The sequence below is a fragment of the Sminthopsis crassicaudata genome, chromosome 1 (assembly GCF_048593235.1).
Source record: "Sminthopsis crassicaudata isolate SCR6 chromosome 1, ASM4859323v1, whole genome shotgun sequence".
Lineage (NCBI taxonomy): Eukaryota > Metazoa > Chordata > Mammalia > Dasyuromorphia > Dasyuridae > Sminthopsis > Sminthopsis crassicaudata.
In genome coordinates, this window is record NC_133617.1 from 202,501,697 (window position 1) to 202,525,697 (window position 24,001).

Sequence of the window (24,001 nt, forward strand, 5' to 3'; positions counted from 1 at the left end):
GTATAGGTTTCATGAACTGCTGAGAAGAAAGTATATTCCTTTCTGTCTCCATTTAGCTTTCGCCAAAGATCTATCATATCAAACTTTTCTAGTATTCTATTTACCTCTTTGACTTCTTTCTTATTTATTTTATGGTTTGATTTATCTAATTCTGAGAGTACAAGGTTGAGATCTCCCACTATTATAGTTTTGCTGTCTATTTCTTCTTCCAGCTCTCTTAATTTCTCTTTTAAGAATTTAGATGCTGCACTACTTGGTGCATATATGTTTAATATTGATACTGCTTCATTATTGATGCTGCCCTTTAGCAGGATATAATGCCCTTCCTTATCTCTTTTAATTAGATCAATTTTTGTTTTTGCTTGATCTGAGATGAGGATGGCTACTCCTGCTTTTTTGGTTTTGCCTGAAGCATAATAGATTGTGCTCCACCCTTTTACTTTTAGTTTGAATGTCTCACCCTGTTTCAGGTGTGTTTCCTGTAAACAACATATAGTGGGATTCTGACTTTTAATCCAGTCTGCTAACTGCTTCCTCTTTATGAGGCAGTTTGCCCCATTCACATTTATGGTTAGAAGGACTAATTCTATATTGCTTGCCATCCTATTAACCCCTGCTTATGCTTTTCCCCTTTCCTTCCCTCTTACTCCCCTACCCAGTATTAAACTTGTGAACACCACTTGCTTTTCACAGCCCTCCCTTTTTAGTATCCCTCCCCCACCTTAAAGATCCTCCCCTTATTTTACCCCTTTTTTTTTTCGAAATTTCTGTATTCCCTTCCCCTTAGCTTACTCCTTCCTTTTCACTTTTCAATGAAGTGGAGGAAGTTTCATCATAAATCGAATATGTCTATTGATACACACTATGTTCATCTCCCTCCTTTCTTTCTCTCAGATATAATAGGTTACCTTTGCCTCTTCATGAAATGTAGTACCACCACTTTACACTTTTTTATGATATAATTTCCTTTCCACCTCTAGTTTCTAAGACAAATTGTAGATATGTTCTTTACATATTTTTTTGGCAGAAGTATAGTTCTCAAGATTTCTTTTTACCTTTTTAGAAATCTCTTGAGTTCTGTATGTGAAGATCAAACCTTTTATGTAGGTCTGGTTTTTTCATCAAAAATAGATGGAATTCATTTATTTCATTAAATGTCCATCTACTTCCCTGGAAAACGATGCTCATTCTTTCTGGGTAAGTTATTCTTGCCTGCATACCAAGTTCCTTAACCTTTCAGAGTATCATGTTCCAGGCCCTTCGTTCTTTTAATGTGGACGCTGCTAGATCCTGGGTTATCCTTATTGTGGATCCTCCATATCTGAATTGCTTTTTTCTAGCAGCTTCCAATATCTTTTCCTTTGTCTGATGGTTCTTGAACTTGGCCACTATATTTCTTGGCGTTTTGATTTTAGGGTCCCTTTCAGTAGGTGATTGATGAATTTTTTCAATGTCTATTTTACCCTCTGTTTCCAGAACGTCTGGGCAGTTCTCTTTGATAATTTCCTCGAAAATGGTGTCCAAGCTCTTTTTTTCGTCACATCTTTCATGGAGTCAGATTATTCTCAAATTGTCTCTCCTGGATCTGTTTTCCAGGTCTGTTGTCTTTCTAGTAAGGTACTTGACATTCTTTTCAATTGTTTCATTTCTCTGGTTTTGCTTGACTACCTCTTGGTTTTTCCTTGAGTCGTTCATTTCTACTTGTTCCAGTCTAATTTTCAATGATGTATTTTATTCACTCACTTTTTTTATATCTCTTTGTAATTGTCAAATTGAGTTTTTATCTTCTATGGAATTTTTTTTCTATTTTATCCATTTTATTTTTTAGAGAGCTGTTTTCTTTTTCCAGCTCATTAATCCTGTTTTCCTTGGAGTTGTTTACCTTTTCCAGCTCACTAATCTTATTTCTCAATGATTTGATTTCTTTATCCACTCTGTCTTTGAAAGCATGGGATGACTTCTCCAGGCTCTCTTGCCAAGCTTCCCTTTCCTTTTCCCATTTCTCTTCCAGCTCTCTTGTGAGAGCCTTTTTGATTTCCTCTATGAGATTCTTTTGTATTGAGGAGTAGCTAATATCCCTCTTAGGGGATTCACCTGGGGACAGTCTGTTTTTAGTCTCCTCAGTGTTTGAAGTCTGCTCTCTCTCCATACAAAAGCTGTCAATGGTTAGAGCCCTTCTGAATTTTTTGTTCATTTTGTCAAAGTAGGAATTGAAGAAAACAAACTGACAAGAGAAACAATTGGTCTGTTTTGTGGGGGATGGGGCTGGATGGTATTAATGGGCTTCCTCTACAGACTGGGGGTAGGGCAGCAGAGAGCCACTAACAGAATAGCAATGACTGTACTAAGTCTGCACTCTGAGGCTCTGAGAAAGCTCTGAGGCTCTGAGAATTCACTGAGTCAGTCCAGGTGGGGGTTGGGGGTGGCCGGGTTCTGAGAGATGCTAGCTTTCCAGGGTTTTAATCCTCACCTCAGGTGTTTACACCCTCTCCACTGATCCTGGCTTGCTGCCAAGATGGAGTATCCACTCGGGGAAAAAACTTTTTTGCAGAAATGGCAGAGATTGTACCCCTCCCCCTCTGGTCTGATCTGTGTGAGCTGCCTGTCTTGCTCTGGCTGCCTGCCCTCAGTCTGCCCCCAGTCTGATTGACCCTCCCCCGAGCAAACACAGACCTTTTCTGGCGACTTTCAAGCATGTCTTCTCTTGGTGATTATTTGTGGATTTCTTTCTGGGTCAAGCATTAAGTCCGAGGCTTATCATGAAGTAACTTCTGAGAGAAAACAAGGAGCTCAAGCAGCTGTCTGCCTCCATGCCGCCATATTGGCTGGAAGTCGAATAGAAACAATTCTTAATGTTTATAATCAAAAGAGGCCATTCTGTAGGCAATTGTGTAGGAGATGGAAGTCCAGGTTGAAGAGTTACCATAGTTTCCATCTGTTTATTTACCTTTCTTAAATCAGTCAACATCCTCCATTTTCCAGATTTCCTTTTTACAGCAAATACAGGTGAATTCCAAGGACTTAAAGAAGGTTATAAATGTCCTTGGTCAAGTTGCTCCTGTACTGTATTTAATAAGGCATGAATTTTATTGCTACCAAGGACCACTGTTCTATCCACACTGGTGTATCAGTTTTCCATTGGATAGGAACAGGTGAAAGTGTAGGCAGGCCTTCAATAGCAGCCTTGCCTAAAAAACAGAAATACTCATTTTTAACCATAATTGTGGTTAAATATCTTCCTCGCAGATTGATGGGGATTTTTTCAACTATAAAAGGAGTGAAAACTCCTGTTTCACCTTCAAATATCAATCTCAAAAGGGTAGCATTAACTTCAGGTATTATTGATCCTCATATGCCAGACATATAGGCATCTGCCTTAATCTTTGGCCAGTGACTGGGGCAGTTGGCACCTCTAATGACTGTGATATCTGCACCAGTGTCTTCCAGTCTTTCTAATGCTATGCCATTTATATAGATGGTGAGCATATGTTGTTCAGCTGTCTCCACTGCTGTTCAGTATATTCCTGGGTTTTGCTGCTTGGAGTCAGAATATGGGTGACTATCACCAGGTTACTCATTAGGAGTCTGTATCAATAAACCTGATGCCACTACTTCTCCTGGTTGATAAGTCACACATTGTCTACCTGTATTAGTGACTGTTATATTATCTATACATTCCCCAGTTCCCCACATCAGTGTATGGATAGACATTGTTTTGCAAGTACTCTCAGGAGGTGAAATGTTGAAGCCTACTGTGCCTGGAGGCAAGGGATCCATAGGCTGCAGAGGAATAGATTTCACCACTCCAGGGGGTATCTCAGTTGTCCCAGCTGCATACAACTCTATTCTCCCTAATTGTAATCCCTTTCTCCCATCAGGTTGCTTCCTGGCTGATTGATTGTGTAATCCCTTTCTCCCATCAGATGGCTTCCTAGCTGATTAGTCATGTCTGGGTATTGGACTTCTAGGCACTCTACGGATGTGGCATCGGCTGCCATCATGCCCCAAGTATTTTTTGCCTGGAGCTCTGGAGCTGGGCCCCTCATCCCGTTTCCCTGAATCAGTCTACACTCTGATGCCCAATGGAACTCTCTGTTGAATTTTGGACATGGGTATTGGGTCTTGTTCTCCCACCCTGTTCTCTCACTCTGTCTCTATAACAACATTGAGCTTTCAGAAACCCTGCTTTACCACATTGAAACATTGACGAGTCTCTCTTTGCCAAAAGGGACCCTGTCTTCCCATATTCGGTTCTTGGGAAGTGTGTATCATAGCCTGGCTATAAAAGGCATTTGTGCCCACTGTTTCACAGCATCTTATGATCTTTTCTAAAGGTGCATCCTTGCATAGTCCTAGTATAAGTCTTCTGCTAACCTCACTATCATTTTCTTTAGCAAGTTGCCTTATCAAAATGTCTGTTATTGTATTTTTACCATTAGTCCCTATGATAGCTCTCTGCAAACATCCCACAAAATCAGCAAAGGGATCGTTTGATCCTTGTACAATTTTTGTGAATGTCTCACCCTTATCGTTTTTATTGGGGAGAGAAGCCCATGCTTTGATAGTTCATGTGCTGCTATGGAGTAATTAATCTGTATTGAAATTTCTGCATACGAATGTACACCTGTTAGTTGGTTACAGGTGATGGAAGTATTAACTCCACTTTGATTATTTTGTTGGGTTTATATCCTACAGAGCTCACTATATTCAGAAAGCCACAAGTGTTGTCCAGGTTCTAAGCATATCCTTGCTATAGATTTCCAGTCACTAGGGATTAAGACTTCTTAAGCCAAATTCTGTAATAACATCTTAACATAAGCTGATGTAGCCCCATAAAAAGTGCAAAACTTTTTCAGGTCTTTGAGGATATCTATATCAAAAGAAGTGCATCTTCTACTTTCTTGACCTGAAGAGTTAAACTGTTGAATCACAGGATATATTTAGAGCCTCAGATCATCTATTTCCTTCCCTTTTGTAGCTTTAAGTACTGCCTGTTGCAATCTAGTCATAGGAGGGAGTGATTGCTAGAGGAGATGTGCTGGTGATATCACCACCCCTCTGACTACTCCTCCTACCTCCATCCTGAAAGGTGGAGTTGATGGGCCATGTCAATAATCTGCTCCCCATGCCCTCTAGCAATATGGTCTTGGGATTGTTCCTTGTCTTCCTTTTTTTTTTTTCTCACACTTCTTCATCTGGCCATTTCTAAAACTTTTCCTTTTTCTATAACTTGCAAGATTGTTTAAGGCCAATTGAATTATGTTGTATATATAAAATGCCTTTGTGGAAATTGAATGAGGACCTCTATCATTGTAGTATTAGCAGAGTTGCTGTCCCCAAAGTTTCTAATTATCTACACTTATTTCTTCTTCCTCTAAAAACCAAGAGGACGTGTGTCCTAATGTACACAAGACTCTAGTAATCTGTTCCCAGGTTATAATTAAACCTTGCCCCTCAATTAACTTAAGCATGCTTTCTATAGAGCCCCTTTGGGGTGAGGGTGGGGGTGGGGGTAGGGACAGGGATGGGGGAGAATCTTTTCCTAACATCTCCCCATTTCATCTATAAAAGGTAACTAGTTTAATCCTTAACAAAGTAAGTTCCCTGCTTGTCTATTAAAATACTCACCTAATTTCCTGGTCACTAGAGGACCCACATGTTGTTTGCCAAATGTTGTGATGGAATTAGTACCCTGGATATCTTAGAATCAGCCAGAGTCAGGATAAGTAAAAGGCTTTATTCTTGGTCTACTGGGGATGCTGTCAGGGGATTAGATATAGGAATCTACACACCCCCTTTCTCTCTCTCCACCACCAAAGAATGATCCTTCTTGTCCTACTCCACCCTTTGATCTCTCTTCTCCTTCTTTGTCCACACCCACAGATCATGCCAGCAGAGTTGAGTAGGGTCATCCTTGAAGCATATGTTAATAGAGAATTGTCCAATTGGTAATTAGCCTTAAGTGCTAGGTTATCTTATGTTAAGTGCATCTGCTCAGTTCTAGCCCTTTACAATGACCTACAAGAATATTCTTACTTTTAAACTTTTGAAGTACAATTAAAGATTGTTGTTTGTATGCATTCAACACCTTACAGTTAAAACTGGTTGACTGAAAATTCATTTATTTTGTCAATTATACCTAAGCTTTCTTTTCAATTCCACACACCTCTCCCCAATTATTAATTGCTCTAAAAAACCATAAATGACATAATTTGAGAACTAAAAGGAAGTTTAAAACTCATTTCATAGATCAGAAAATTAAGTTGCAGAAAAGCAAAATGATTTCTTCACTGTCACAACTAGAGTGGATACCTAAGATTTAGAGTTCTGGGCTCCATGTATCCATTCCAGGATTTCCTCCCTCCATTATATTATACTACAGTTGTCCTAATATTAAAGAAAAATATTTTCCTATCATTTGAATTCACTTTTCAAAAGAGTAGGAAATGGCAAACTATTTCATCATCTTTGCCAAAAGAATGTGGTCACAGAGACCGAAATGACAACAACAAAACCTGCCAACTTTTTATATAGTTTACATTATATTTAAAGACAATTAAAATATAATAATAAATATTAAAAACCAAAAAAATGATATTATTTGTGAAGAATAAATCATTGTGAACCATGTGTGTTATAGCATTTTTCTTTGATTATATAAGATCAACCAAGCACCTTTATTCGTGGGAAATATTGATCAATCAATTGCTCAAAATATTTTTTAAACATCTACTACATGCTAAATATAGTGTTAGGAACTAGAGATATATGTTAGGCCATGGAAACATATTAATTACATAGAATCAAGCTTTACAAAATTGTATTGGGAATAAATGGAATTTACCTTTAATTATATAAATCAACATCTGAAGCAGAAGTTACTCTTTTTGCCTTACCCATTTTACTCTTAAGATTAAAAGTATGAAACAGGAAAAAACAAACAAACAAACAAAAAAAAAACTTAAAAAGTAATTTTTAGATTGAATCTTACTCTGATTCTTTCTATTGATTTAAGAAAGTATCATGAATTGTAATAAGGGTAAGCAATTTTAAATCAAAGCAAATGAACCAATAACTTTCCTTCATAATGCACACTTTTTTTCCCCAATTCTAGGATGTTAACCAAAAAAATTGCACACATGCACACACACACACACACACACACATGTATTTATAAATAATGTGTTTCACTTAAGTTACTTTCCAGTAATTTGTCCAAAGTACATATCAATATCAAAGATATTGATATTGAGAAGACAAACTCATACTTATCCATTTTCCCCGAGATTGACATCCAGGTAGATGAACCCCTTAACCCTTTTCTACATATTTTTTCTAGCAATATAAAGAATGCATCCTTTCCTCTACTTCTTGTTATTCTGGATTGTTATTCTGGAGCTCTACTCTTGAACTATATTATATCCTAGGCTTCCACTCCATTGCCCATCTGAAGCTCTGAAGACTGACATGCATCATAACTAGTTCATACTTATTCTCCTACTTGCTCTATAGTGAGTCCTGTCACCACCTTACTGGTTCAGGGGGATTTTCTCTCCCCAACAATTATTCAGAGGCAAGTAGGTTAATGTCTTCCAAGAATAAGCTTCCTGAATTCATGATGAGAGTAGTTATTTGCTCTGTTCTAAAAACTTTCACTTATTTCCCCTCCACTAGCAATTCTCATATACTTAACTCTTTCATTTTTTTTAATCTTTTCTTGTCATCAATAATGACCATCAATGACTGTTCACCTCCTTATTCTGGGTTACACATAATACAACTTAGGAGGATGAAATTGAAAGAATTATTGTATTCATATTTAATCCAAAACATTTATAATTAATAAATTAGAAAACTTTGACAACAAAGCATTTAAATATTACTGAATATGAATTGTAATCTTTTTTATAGTTTTTATTTACCAGATATATACATGGGTAATTTTACAGCACTTACAATTGTCAAACCTTTTGTTCTAATTTTTTCCCATCCTTTCCCTCCCCCAAATGTCAGGTTGACCAATACATGTTAAATATGTTAAAATATAAAATTAAATACAATACATATATATACATGTATGTATATGTATATATATATATATATGTATGTGTGTATATATATATATATATACACACACAAACACACACACACACATACACACACACACACACACACACACACACACACGCATGTCCAAACAGTTGTTTTGCTATATACAAAGAATCAGACTTTGAAATAGTGTACAATTAGCCTGTGAAGGAAATCAAAAATGCAGGCGGACAAAAATAGAGGGATTGGGAATTCTATGTAGTGGTTCATAGTCATCTCCCAGAGTTCTTTCACTGGGTTAGCTGGTTCAGTTCATTACTGCTCTATTGGAATTGATTTGTTTCATCTCATTGTTGAAGATGGCCATATCCATCAGAATTGATCATCATATACTATTTTTGTTGAAATATATAATGATCTCTTGGTCCTGCTCATTTCACTCAGCATCAGCTCCTGTAAGTCTTTCCAGTCCTTTCTGAAATCATCCTGTAAGTCATTTCTTACAGAACAATAATATTCCATAATATTCATATACCACAATTTGTTCAGGCATTCTCCAGTTGATGGGCATCCACTCAGTTTCCAGTTTCTGGCCACTACAAAGAGAGCTGCCACAAACAGTCTTGAACATACAGGTCCCTTTTCCTTCTTTAAGATCTCTTTGGGGTAAAAGCCCAGTAGTAACATTGCTGAATCAAAGAGTATGCACAGTTTGATAAATTCCTTCCTCTACCACATGTCTGAGAGGTAAACTATCCTATGTTCCTCTAATTTATTTTTAATCTCATTCTTTATGCCTAGATCATGAATCCATTTTGACCTTATCTTGGTGTAGGGTGTTAAGTGTGGGTCAATGCCTAGTTTTTGCCATACTAATTTCCAATTTTCCCAACAATTTCTGTCAAACCTTTAATTTTTATTCCAAAAGCTTGGGTCTTTGGTTTTGTCAAACACTAGATTATTTTGTATGACAATCCAATTTAATGCTAGCTAAAAGCTCTCTGATTCACTGACCTTCATCCTGGCCCCTCTTCACTATTCTTCTTCCTTTCCTGTGCTAAATTTGTTCCTGATGTCTATAATATGATTCATACTCTGTTTTGTTTCTGAATAATAAAATCCTATCCATTCTCCAGAAATCCTGAACTGATCTCCTCATTCAGTTATGATTCTACTCTCAGTATTTTCATGCCTTAAATTTCTTTTTTTTATTTTTTTATTAAAGCTTTATTTTCAAAACATATACATGGATAATTTTTCCAAGAACTATAGATAAATAGGTAAAGAGAGAGAGAGAGAGAGAGAGAGAGAGAGATCTTATTCATTTGCATATTTTATTTACATATGCATATTTTACATATTTAAATATTATATAGTGATTGACTTTTTAACGTTATATGTGGCTTTTATTAATATGTTAATTTTCTATGCTTAGAAACACCTTGATTTCTAAAACACTGTTACATATACGGATTTTGTGGGGGTTTTTTAAATCATATTCATTCATATTCAGGTTTATAATTATCTATCCTCTTGTAAATTTGATTGGAGTATCATTCAAAATGATTAAAATATGATAGATTAAATCTTCTGTACTTTAGTAGTTATTAAGTTTATCTATTTCTAGTAGTTGTTAAGATATCTATTTCTCTGTCTATCTGCTTTTTGAAATAAAAAAGGGAAAATTTCAGGGGAAAATTCATGTTTATAAAATGATAAAATCAAATTGATAACAGCCAGTCCTTTATTTTTCAACAAGAACACTTGCAAGACATTGTTTTCCAAATTTTCCCCTCCTTCCTTTTATCCCCTCCCCTTACATGGCAAGTAGTCCAACATGTGTTAAACATATTAAAATATATATTAAATTCAATATATATATTTATATAAATTCATATATATTCATAATTCATATATATTCATGAATTCATATAAATTCATAAATTCATATTCATAAATAAATATATAAATTCAATATATATCTTCATATATATTTGTACACTTACCTTGTTACACAAGAAAATCAGATCAAAAAGGAAAAAAAAATTGAGAAGAAAAACAAAATGTAAGCAAACAACAAAAAGAGTGAAAATATGGCTTAGATTTCTTTTCTTTTTCTTTTTTTTTTTTTTTTTTTTTTTTTTTTTTTTTCCCTGAGGCTGGGGTCAAGTGACTTGCCCAGGGTCACACAGCTAGGAAGTGTTAAGTTAAATTTCTTAACAACTTTTCATTTTGTACTTCTTTCAGTTGTGTATGGATTTCACCCATATTGTAAGGTCCATGAAGGCAATGGCAATATCTCATTTCACCTTTCATTTTTACCACTCCATGGAATAGTGCTATGTTTATATGGTTCTTTGTAAATATTTATCTAAATGGAGGCAACTACATGGCACAGTGGATAGAGTACTGGCCTTGAAGTCAGGAAGATACTTAACTCAGATACTCAACACTAATTATTTGTGTGACCCTGGGATAATCACTTAACTACAATTGCATTGCAGATAGATAGACAGACACACATACATAAATACATATCTCTCTAGCTCTAGCTCTCTCTCTCTCTCTCTCTCTCTCTCCCTATCTATCTATAGTTGTCTAAAACCTTTGGATCAATTTAGGAAGCTATTTTACAGTATCATTTTAAGATTAGCATATAAAGCTAGGAAGGACCTTAGAGGTTATTGTGTCCAATGCACTAACTTCTTATGAGTCACGTGAGAGCTAATCCATGAAGGAATAAAAACACCCTGAAAGATGGGAAATGAGATAATGTAATAAAATATTCCTTCCTTCTGGGAGCTCTTACATTCATGCTTCATCATCTTCTTGTACTCAGACTTGGTTTCTCTTACATGACAGCACCACCGTGGTTCTCTCTCTAGTAATAACTATATTTTCTCCCATAGCCTTTCATGTGCCCCACTACCAATAATCTTCCCCTAGAGAAGCTTTCCATGGCTACTTTAAGACTCTCACTTGCTAATGTGACTCTCATCTTTCACAGCTGATACTCTACAAATTTAACATGCCACCCAGATCCTTGTGAATATTATCTATGAGCTCCCAGTTAACAAGGAGTTTCATAATCTGGCTCACAGATTTTTTCATACCTAACTGCTGCTACTCTACTAGAAGACTTCAACAATGTAATCATAAGCCCATGCTTCCTTACCTCTCCTATTCATTCTAAACCTATTATTTAAAATTAAAAGGACCTCCAACACCTCAATGTCTCATACCTAAGTTTGGCCAAATCCTGACTCTGTATCATTCCTATCCTCTATCTCTTACCCACTTAGGAAGGAAAGAGAACTGAAAGATGTCATGCAATCAAGCTGACTTCCACATATTTTATATTATGTAATTTAACACAGGTCCCATTTCAACAAGGCAATCCTAGTGAAAGAAAGGAGCATGGAATAAGATTAGAAAGGATAGTAGGACACAGAATGTGTAAAAATTATAAATGCATGGTATTTATATGACAAAATAGAACAAACCACTGAATATTTTTAGGCAAGAACAGTTGACATACAAGAAGAATAATGTGATAGAAATAATTTAGATTTGGAATCATAGGACAGAGTCTGAATTTTGCTTTTGACTTAGATACCTTGGGCAAAGACCTTAACATCTCTGAATTACAGTTTTCTTGTCTTTAAAATGAATGGGTTGGCTAGATAATCACTCAGGATCCTTCTATATAAGGCACTTATATATACATATATATATACACACACACACACACACACACACATATATATATATATATATATATATATATATATATATATATATATATATATATATATATATATAAATACATAGTTATGTTACATATAAATATAACATATATAAACTTATTTTTGTATTTTATGTAAATATATAAATAAATAAACCTATATACAAATAATAGTAAATTATAAATATGAAAATTATATGATCACATGGTCAAATGATTAGGAACATTATTTTGACTCCTATATGAAGAATCAATTAGAGAAGGGAGAGACTAGAGACAAGATTAGGTGACAGGCTCTTATAGTGTCTCAAGAAAGAAATAATAAAGGAAAAGAAATAAATAATAGAGAGTAGAATATGGAGTTAAGAAATATCAGGGTTCAAATTTTACCTCAGACACCAGATGTATAACCCTGTGCAAATCACTAACTCTTTAGCCTATAGATTCTTTATCTATAAATGAGGGGATTGAACTTTGTTAGCTCTTCTGTTTTTTCAGCTCTAATTCTATGATCCTGTGAGATCTAATCTAAAAAAGTTGTTTGTGTGAGTTAAGAAAAGATGATACATGCCAAATACATGGAGGAGGTAAAATGGACATGGTTTGGTAATTGATTTGAAGTGAAGGAAGAAAGAGAGAGAAGGGTAAAAGATCATGAGATTTTGAGCCTGACTGACCTGGAAAGTAGCATCAACAAAAATAAAGATGTTGCAAATATGCTTATGGTTTAGGGAAATGCTAATGGACACTGCAGAATATTTGACAATGTATTTGATAATTTTAGTATTTTCATGTTTTGGAATTTTTGTTTGTTTTATATTGGTATTGTTGTGTATTATGTATATTGGTGAGTTGTGTATTTTGTTGTAATATAATGAAATAAATTCAACCTAAGTATTTTAACTTAAGTATACATGGAATATTATCATGTAGTGAGAACAGCACTGGAACAGGAATCTGGCATTTTGATATATTGTCTACAAATACCTCATATGTTAAACATAAGCAATATTGTAGCCACTAAATCATGTAACACATAAATCATTAGTGGAGGTTTTGAATCAAACAATTGATCAAGAATGATTTCATAAGGATAGATATTTCAAGATTGTAGAACAAAAGAACATGAGGTTTCCTTGACATCCTCTAGTCATGAGGGAAAAGCAAGAAAAGTCCCTATCATGTTGAATTGATTTATTGGATTAAATTCATGAGAGAATATATAGAAGCGTCATATAGAATATGCAGATATGGATAGATTAGAATTTACATCAATTAGAGTGAATATCCACATTGTTTAGATAAACAGATCTCTTTGGATATTGTTTCATGAGAAAAGAAAAATGATCCCTTGTTTACAATGTCAAATTTGAGAATTCATTAGCATGTTTGTAAATTGGAATAGAAGGCAAATATGTATACTGCCCTTAACCAAAATAAAACAACAACAAAAGAAAATATCATATCTTGTATATAACAGCATAATTTATGTAAATGACTATCTGAATAAGGCTGACAAAGTAATTGGCAAGGTAAATGTGTGTAGAATTTTTAATGTACTTCCATACTTGTGAGAACACAATAAATATCATAAATATTTGGCCTTACTAACACAATGTTTACATGAAGTCAAGCAAAAAGTCTTAATGAAGTAAATTTCTTTGGAGTTGAGAAACTATTTCAATTTTGATATAATTAAATTTTAAAATTTTTCTTTATAATGATTATTTAATGTATAAAGATATAGTGACATTTTCCAGATAGTTTCCTGGATTGTTGAATGGAATATTTCTATATATTATTTTCAGTAAATTATACAGAATAGGACTAATTGTTTTTTCTCAATTTTTAAGATCCTGACTTTAAGGACCTTGGAGTTTTGAAACCATTACCAGGTTGGTATACTAGATATTTCATGATATCCCAAGGTCTTGATTTTTGTCTTAGAAAATAATTCTGAGTTGTTATTGAAGCTCCCTTTTTTGTTTCTTTGGTATTTTGTTATTTAGTGTGTGAGTTTGAAGTGGGCGGACCTGAAGGAATTGTGGAATCTGTACAAATTATGAAGGAAGGAAAAGCTTCTGCCACTGAGGCAGTTGACTGTAAATGGTACATCCGAGCCCCACCACGATCCAAGGTCAGTCTTCTATCCCACTACTGATTGGGCAGTCAGTATTCAAAGTGATTATACAAACCATCAGCTCTACATTATATATTTCTTTTTTCAATGTGGGGGGACAGAGTTTGGGTGCTTTTTAAATTCTACTTCTAGATAAAATTTATAGACTATTTTATTTCTATTTTGGAAAGAAAACTCTTATGGACTGATAGTATGCCAAATAAAAAAAATTTGCATGCAGATAATAGTTCATAAAGTAATGTATTTATTCCACTTGGAATAAGTTTAAAAGTTCAGCAATCCATTATGGTGGTAATTATTTTGCTCTTTATTGTTCAATTTTTTCAAAATTAAATACATTGCATTTGAAAATAATTTGACTTAAACTAATTTATTGAATGGAAAATGTCAATTTTGCTTACTTATTTATGACATTGCCATAATTTCAGGGCAAATTTATGTTATATCATTTTCAGTCTTCATTGGTAAAACATCTTCATTTTTTTTTCTTCTCCATATCTTATTGATTTTTTCTCATTTTAAAATAGAATAAAACTATAGTTGTTTCCATAATTAATTTTTGATTAGTTGTAGTCTTCATGTTATAATTTTCAACACTTTTGTATAGTAATTCTTAGTATTTATATAGTAGTCTTTTTTTTTTCAAAGACACACTATTTATGTATTACCTTTATATCACCTATTGATCAATATGGTATGTGCATATATGTATAATGAAGGATGCAGATTTTATGTGCTCCAATATTTACATATAAGATCATTTAACCAAATAAACATATTAAATGAATACTATTTCCAAGACATTACAACCAATGTTAGAGAAATAAACACTTATTAAGTATCTACCAACTATAAGTGACAGTTGGAATATATCAAAGAGCTTAAAATTAAGGAAGAAGAATTAAACAAAATATCAAATAACTCTGATGTACACAAGGGTAAGAAAAATGCAAATGAGAGATAGAAGTATATTATCATTACAAATCCAATATTTGGGAATCAGAGAAAGTATCCTGGAGGAAATAGAATGTGTGTTGGGTATCTTGAAGCAAGGGTGGTGATTCAATTTAAGGAGATAGTGGAGGGCAAAGAAGTTTAGTGTAGGTAGCATATGAAAAATAAAAAAAAAAATGAGAGAAAATCAGGCAAGAATGAGAAAAAAATATTAACTAAGAAAATAGACTACAGGAAGTAGAATAGTATAAAAAATGTGGAGCTTCAGAATTCTTTAAATGTCATTTGCACTAGATTACATTGAATGTTTTATATTAGATAAGTATCATGAATTAAATTAATATCTTAGGAATATTATTCAGATAACCGTCTGACCTATGATTTGTTTATAAGATAGCAAAGGTAGAAAGAAAAATTAAGAATCTATTCCAATAATATAGTCAGGAAGAATTGAGGGTCTGAATTGTAGTGATGTAGTAAAAGCAGAAAAGAAATGAAAATGAAAAGGAACAGATAACTCTTTGGATGCGTAGGTAATTCCAAGGTTTAGCCTGGGAGACTGCAGGGTCATTAACAAAGGGGAACCATTTAAGGAAAATGACAGACTGAGGTTTGGTAAGGGTTTGAAGATGATGAATTTAGTTATGAAATATCAACTAGGCAATTGGAGCTATGTATCTGAAGGGCTAAAGAGAACTTCAGTGGGAAAATACCTACACACATCATCCTCATTATTTTCACCTTAAACTACTTATTATTCATCTGTAATAAATTGGGAAACAAGGTTATCTGTTAGGAATGAAAGGGGAAAGGAAGAACTAGAGATTGGAGAAATAAGGGGGTATTTCAATATGCTGTGGAGAATATAAGACAATAAGGATTGTCTAAAAATATCATTTTGTAGCAGTGAGGTTCCAGCTGAAGTTACAAAGTGTGCATTTGGAATGGAATCATCAATTCAATTAAAGAAAAAGCCATGTAGGCTAACCAATAGCTGTACCCAAAAGTTCTCTTCTGGACCCTTTTTCCCCTTTACACTATCTCACCTGATTATCTTATCATCTCCCAGGTGTTAAATTATCAACTCTATAAAATCACACACACACACACACACACACACACACACACACACACACACACACATATATATATATATATATATATATATATATATATATATATATATATATATATATATATATATATATATATATCAGGTTTTAGTGATTCCCTTTGGGACATCTCAAATTGACTAGCATGTAGACATCTCAAACTCAACATGTCAAAAATAGGACTAATGTTCTTTCCTTCAAAACGCTCTCTTATTTCCAACTTCTCTTTTATATTTAAGGAAATGTCCATACTCCCAGACACCTATATTTAAAATCTTCATGTCATATTTGAGTTTACCTTTCTCTACCTCAGTTTACTCAGATTGAAATAGGCTTAATAATGAACATCTACCTAATAGGGTTGCTGTGAAGATCAAATGAGACAATAGTAATAAAATGCTTATGACAGTGCCTAGAACATGATAGGTGATATATAGCTCTTTATTCCCTTTCTCATCCTCTATCTATCCTCACAGATTCCACATATCTAAGCCATTGCCAAATCTTGTCATTCTTATCTTTATAAAATTTTTCATATACATTTCTTCTCTCTACTCTCACAACTTCACCTCTAGACCAGATTTTGTTGTCTGGACTATTGAAATATATCTCAGTCCACTATAGCCTATCTTACATTCTTCTGACAAGGTTAATATTCTAAAGGATTGGTTTGAACAAGTTACACATCCTTCAAAGTTCTAACCTTACTCAATGAGTTCCAGTGACTCCCTATCACCTTGGGATCAAATATATAATCTCAACTTCCTGCTAAATTTAAAGTTCTTCATAATCTGTTTCCTTCCAACTTTCTCAATTTTTTTATATCTTATTCATCTTCATATACTATTTTCCAGAAACACTGATCTCTGAATTCCTCAAAAATGATATTTAATCTTCTAATTCCTTGTTTTTATACTAGCTATCTCCAAAAACGGAATTCTCTGATCCTTCAACACCAGCTCTAAATTTATTTGACTTCTTTCTAACTTAGATAAAATTCTACATACCTTCAGGATTCCTTCCTTATTCCCTATATGTATAAATGTCTTCTCCTTTCTTAGTGCCTTACAACTACTCTAACCTACTCTATGTGTGTGTGTGTGTGTGTGTGTGTGTGTGTGTGTGTGTGTGTGTTTATATGGGTACATTCTCTGTCTCTCTCTCTCTCTCTCTGTCACTCTCTCTCTCCTCTCTCTAAAACATTTATGTACACACATACATATATACTTACATGTGCATGTGAGTTTATTGGTATGCATATGTATATGCATGTATGTAAATGTATGTATACAAACTTATAAATAGAGAAAAAAGACATGCCAACTTTTGTTGGCATCCCTGAAAAGCATCCCTACCTTACATCCACTGTTAAGAAATTGAACTTCATGTTAATATTGGTTAGTGGTTGGTCTTTGTTCTCAAAGAGGACCAAAATAACATCACTACATTAGAGTCAAGTTACAGTAGGTCTGACTGTGGCTGATCAGACCAGTATGAGCTTAGAATGTTCTGCCACACATTAGACACAAATAATCCCTAGAACATTTGGGGTGACTTCTTTAACTTTGCTCATTTCACATTTCCTCTAAGCAAATTCTTTGCTCATAAAGCACAGCACTTTTTCTGCTGAGGGCTCATCATGCTGGGCAGTCTGTGTCAGTATATCCCATGTCATACAATCCAAAAATCTTTAAAGGAGACTTTGAGAGAACATTCCAACTCTACTTCAGAGAGCACAATTCTGTTGGGCTGCCCACATTGATGGAATGCTTCTCAAAAGATTGTTTTATGGAGAACTCACATAGGGCAAGCATTCACAAGGTGGTCAAAAGGACAAACAAACAAACAAATAATAAAAAATAAAACTCCCCAAAACAATATAAGGACATTCTCAAGGTTTCTCTTCAGAAATTTAGAATTGATCTTAATATATACTATTCTGTACACACATACATACAGAGTAGATTTATGTACACACACACATATATATGTATATATTCACTAAACTCTATAAATACACATGCAAAACATGTTTACCTTTGACCACAACCCAAAATTTACAAAGTTGAGCCTTAAGAGACCTCTTGGTGAGACTTTAAGTATAACCATTGTAAAATAGCTATATGCAAGGAAAATGTTATATATAAAGATATATATATATCTATCTATATAGATATAGATAGATATATATGTATATCTATATCTATCTATATCTATATAGATAGATATATATCTATCTATATCTATATAGATAGATATATATATCCAATTTCATTCTAAATCCTTGTCAGTGAATTTTTTAAAAAGGATGTTTTGCTAGAAAATAGCAGGAGCCATCTTCCCTATTTAACATTATAGCTAGCTTTTACTGTCAAAACAGTTTTCAGGACAGTGTGCAAATACACACCCATTCCCTAAAACTACTAAATAGACAGACTTTTGTGTAATCCCAGGGAAGCAAAATGGAATGTACATATCTGTTCTTCAACTTAGCATTCCATGACCCAAAGGGAAAGTTACCTGCAGAGATGAACAAAGACGATTATATTGTGACACATTATTTTATGTTAAATTAAGAATGAGAGAATACAAAAAGGCACTGTATAACTGTGGATCTAGATCTAGATCCCAGATCTAGCAATCAATAGAATGGGTTTTCTATCTTTATAATATTGTTTTTAAAGGTATAGAAAATTGCAAGATACAGAAATTAATGCTGAAAAGGCCTTAGTTTAACTTTTCTTTTAGTTATAGAGTAGATCACAATTACAGTTGGAAAATCAAGTGATCCTATTAGTTGTATATCTCCATAGAGATTTTTTTAAAGAAAAAATACATATATGTACGAAATATTTTAGTAGCTCTTTTCTGAGGCAAAGAAGTTAAGGGGTTGCCTATCAATTAGGGGATGGCTGAATAAATTATGATACATGGTTATGATGGAATACAATTGTGCTATAAGAAATGATGAGTAGAATGCTCTTAGAAAAACCTGGAAAGATGTCCATAAGCTCATGCAAAGTGAAATTCATTAAGTACAAAGTAATAGCAATATAGTTAGATGATCAACTGTGAATGATTTGGCTATTTCCCTAGCAGTTCAATGATCTAAGATAACTCTGAAAGTGTGATGATGAAAAATGCTATCTATCCCCAAAAGAAATTGAATGTATTTTAGTACAGATTGAAGCATACTTTCTAAACTTTATTTTACTTGATAGTCCCCCCCCAGGGGATGCCTATGTTTTCTTTTCTATGATTTCACATGTGCCTTTTCAGTGAGCAGAAGGAAGGAAAGTGGGAGGAAAATAATTTGGAACTCAAAGTTTTAAAAACAATTGTTAAAATTTTGTTTTACATGTTACTGGGTGAAAACAAAATACTCAATTAAAATAAAAACATTAAAAAAGAAAACCAAATGATAAGTGATATATGCTTCTTAATAGGTAGAGTAGTTCATTTTCAGTATTATTGCTCAAGAGGAAATAACAACTCATTAAATATGACAATGCACTATCTGTAACAAATGGTTTTTACATGTATAAATTAGTATATACATGTTTCTACACATGTTGCTCACATATGCATATATGTACAAGCACATATTGATATTATGGATATTAAGATTGTACATGGAAGATTTAGATTTCTGGGAAAGGTTCATTCTCCTTAAAAAAAAAAAAACAAAAAAAAAACCTCAAAATTACTTCCAAGAATATGAAAATGAAATAATTGCTTACAGATAGTAGATTTTAGCAGAATCAAATCTCTAACAAGTGATTATTTCTCAAATTATAAACATTTATTAGTATTTAGTTTTCTATGTACAAATCTTCTTGTAAAATTTGAATGAAACTTATCAAATTAATTTAAATGCTTAGCTGATCTGATGCTTTAATATTTGAATGATTTCTTATTAATTTGTCTGGGTATTGCCTTTACCAGTGCAAGTTTCAATTTGTCCCTCATAGTAGATTATCTTCATAAGTTAATTTGGATTTAAAATATTCATGATTTTTTGGTAGTTAACCTTTTAGTTATTAGTGACATGTTCAAAAAAAGGTGCCTGAACTAGATCTTAAGGAGTCCTTCTAAAACTCTATGAGAATTTGTAGAAGGGAATACCTAATGATAGACATTTGTCACTAACACATGCTTGTGGTCTTCCATCTTATTAGAATCTGCTAGAGTTTATGCTCTGGTGGTGTGATTTGCATGAAGACACAGAGTTGCTTTTAAGCTATGATAATGTATCTTAAAGAGGATTTTAATGATGGTAAATCAGCCCTTCCACTTTATCAGGAATGAGATTTTTTTTCCTTCTTATAATTCTGCAGTCTTGTGATTCTTCTGTAAATTTTATGTAAATTTGAATCTCTCTATATGTCAACTTTTCATTATAAAGCTCTCAGCCATTATGATAACCTTGACATAGTACGAGTCCTTGCTTCCTGACTTTCTATGTCTTTTCAACATTTATGTGATTATTCTTAATTCTTTATTTGACACGATGATAGTTTTAAAATTTTCCAAAAAATAAAAAAATATCCCTATTACTGGTCCCTGTTGTGGAAAAATACTAGGAGATGGTATGGGATGGCCTGATTCAATAAATAGAAACAGAGATCTTCTTTTCATCCAGTCTTCAATACTGGTATTTTGTTTCTGATATAGTGTATAAACACAGACTCAAACAAAGTAGACTGAATAATTATCTAAATGTTAGATAAATTCTGGTATACTTAATTTTTGTCATTTTTGAGTCATCTAAGTCATATCTGTTGCTCTATGGCCCCATTTGGTGTTTATTTGAAAGAATATTAGACTAATTAGACATTTCTTTCTGCAGCTCATTTTATTTTATTTATTTTTTTTTACTTTTTTATTAATTTTATAATTAAACATTTTTGACAGTATATATGCATGAGTAATTTTTTTAATAACATTATCCCTTGTATTCATTTTTCCAGATTTTTCCCTCCCTCCCTCCCTCTACTCCGTCCCCTAGATGACAGGCAATCTCATACATTTTACATGTGTTACAGTATAACCTAGATATAATATATGTGTGTAAATACAATTTTCTTGTTGCACGTTAAGTATTGGATTCCGAAGGTATAAGTAACCTGGGTAGATAGACAGTAGTGCTAATATTTTACATTCAATTCCCAGTGTTCCTTCTCTGGGTATAGTTGTTTCTGTCCATCATTGATCAGCTGGAAGTGAGTTGGATCTTCTTTATGTTGAAGATTTCCACTTACATCAGAATATGTCCTCATACAGTATTGTTGTTGAAGTGTATAGTGATCTTCTGGTTCTGCTCATTTCACTCAGCATCATTTCATGCAAGTCTCTCCAAGCTTTTCTGAACTCATCCTGCTGGTCATTTCTTACAGAGCAATAATATTCCATAGCCTTCATAAAGCATAATTTACCCAACCATTCTCCAATTGATGGACATCCATTCATCTTCCAGTTTCTAGCCACTATGAAAAGAGCTCTGCAGCTCGTTTTAAAGATGACAGAACTGAGGCAAACAGGTTTAAGTGACTTGCTCATGATAACATAGCTAGTAACTATATGAGGCTGCTTTTAAACTTAGGAAGATGAATGTACTTGATGCCAAGATCAGTACTCTATATATTGTGCCACCTAGCTGTCCCTATATTTAATTTTAATTTTAATTAAATTGGCTGGGACAATTCTTGGATAATTTTTCAATAATAACTGTTATCTATAATCATGCAGGGAGGGGAAAAAACACAAGAGAAACTTGAAATATGCTCCTATTTGTGAATATACTATTTGGTAAATGAATGTCTAGTTTTATTTGCTTTGTACATCTGAAAAAAGTAATTCTCGGCTCTCCACACTATAGTTTGATTATTAAGTCAGATATTGCTGGATATCATTTAAATGTTTTGTAGCTCTTCATGGTCTGTTTGATCAATCATATTGTCAGTTCAAACGTTAGGTGATTGATTAAAAAGAAGAACTCATCAAAAGTGATTTACTGTGCAGAGATTATAATCTGACTTTTACAGAAGGTAAATATTATTCACAGTTTATCATCATTCCTTTTCTTCAACATGGATGCAGAAAAGATTTCTGTTATTCTTTAATTTAAGTCAGGAAAACAAAACAACACCATGTAGCAGGTATTCCTCCTTTATTGTAATGTTCCATCCTTTAAAGTGACATGACAATTATTAAAATAATAATGCAGCAATGGGCATAAATTATAAATAGCACAGCTGTGTAGCAGCTTTATAATTTCTATTGCTACAGACATTTGGCATCTGCAGGAATATAGCAGATTTCAGGAAAAACTAATGCTCTCCCAGTGTACTGCATATTTTTTAATGGCTAAAGATCAATATTTAAAATTATTTCATTGAGCCCAACATGAACAAACATGAACATAGAAAAAAAGACAGAAACTTGCTAATTATTGCCCCTCTAAAATCATGTCTTTTTAAAAAAAAATAAGATTGCCCTTTAAATAAATAATTAATTTATATACTTCAGTAATTAAATTTAAAAGAATATAAATAAATGAGCTAGGATAAAAAATAAGAAATTTCTATAGTAAAACTAAATAGATACCAGAATTATATTTTACATATTCTCATCTCTTATATTTTAGAAATGCACTTATAAAGAATGATCTTAGGCTTATAGAATTTCATGGAATTCATTTATTGCAGGGGAATATTTTTTCCTGAATTTTTTTTAATAAATCCCTCTTACACTGTAATATTTACTGTTTGAGTTCCTTTGAGAATGAAAACCATATGTCATTTTTTTTTTTCCTTAAGGTTGCAACATTTCTTAGCATGTGCAAGGCAGATTTTTTTTTTTTTTAATCAAACACTTCATTTCAATAAGAATGTACAGCAAATGTTCTATTGATGACAATTTGGGTAAATAGAGTGATATTGGCTAGAGGAAGAGTGAAGTAGCAGAGAGAGAGCCAAATTAGTGTCAGAAAGACTAGGTTCAAGACTTTTCTCTGTTATATTCTGGCTGTTTGACACTAGACACATTACTTAAATCTTCAGTGCCCCAGGCAACTCTCTAAGACTCTAAATTACAGAGCATAATCACAGATCTATTGATTAAAATGAATGATATCTACTCCAATGTCATTTTAAAGATGAGGAAATGTAAGCCCAGAGAAGTGAAGTCACTTGTCCAAGATTATTATCTTAATTCCTCATTTAATCTTCTGTATATAGACTTTTGAATTATAAATCTTTGAAAATCCTGAGGGAAGAAGCAGAAGCAGGATGTTAGAGAGAAGTCAGATTTCCTGAGCTCTCCCCAGTTTCCTTCAGAAACAATGTTAAAATAAACCTCTGAATGTATTCTGGAGTGTCAAGACTCACAAAAAGAGGAAATGAAACCATTTTACAATTTAAGATAATTTAGAAGGATTCAGGGGTCTTGCTTGGGTAAAAGAAGAACTTAGTCTGGCAAAGATGGTGCCTAGAAAAGTCAGTGGAAGGTTTTAGCCACACCACAGATCATTAAACCCCACAGTCCTGATTCAGCACTCTAGTGGCACAAAAGACCAACTGTGAGACCCAGTACAGGAGGCAAATTTCCAGCTAAAGAAACATGGCACAATAGGTGTGTCTCTATTGAGTCACCCCAGCATAGTGGTTAAGCTACAATATCTGAGTACTGGGAAAAGAATTACAGGGATTGGGCTCCTCATCCTCAACACAAGAAGTTTTAACAGTACCTTCTGTGTCTCAGTAACAGAGCCCAATTTTTAATAAGTGAGGAAAAAAAAAAAGAAAAAAGAAAAGAAACAATAAGAGTCCTGACCATAGATAGCTATTATGGTGACAAGGAAGATCAAAACACAAATTCAAAGAGTACAACAATGTAAAAATGCCTATGTGTGAAATTTCAAAGGGAAATATAAATTTGTCTGAATCCCAAAAAAATCCTCTTGGAAGACTTCAGAAATGATTTTAAAAATCAAATAACAGA

At 33.4% G+C, this 24,001-nt stretch overlaps 1 protein-coding gene across 1 annotated transcript in view; it reads left to right on the top strand.

Moving 5' to 3' along the window:
• The window catches only part of NETO1 (neuropilin and tolloid like 1), a 260,993-nt gene that overhangs the window by 157,221 nt on the left and 79,771 nt on the right, over nucleotides 1–24,001 (top strand). Inside the window, exons 5-6 of the mRNA XM_074273996.1 lie at nucleotides 13,648–13,689; nucleotides 13,804–13,931. Of these exons, the coding sequence (XP_074130097.1) occupies nucleotides 13,648–13,689; nucleotides 13,804–13,931 (170 nt within the window). The remainder of the gene's footprint in view (nucleotides 1–13,647; nucleotides 13,690–13,803; nucleotides 13,932–24,001) is intronic.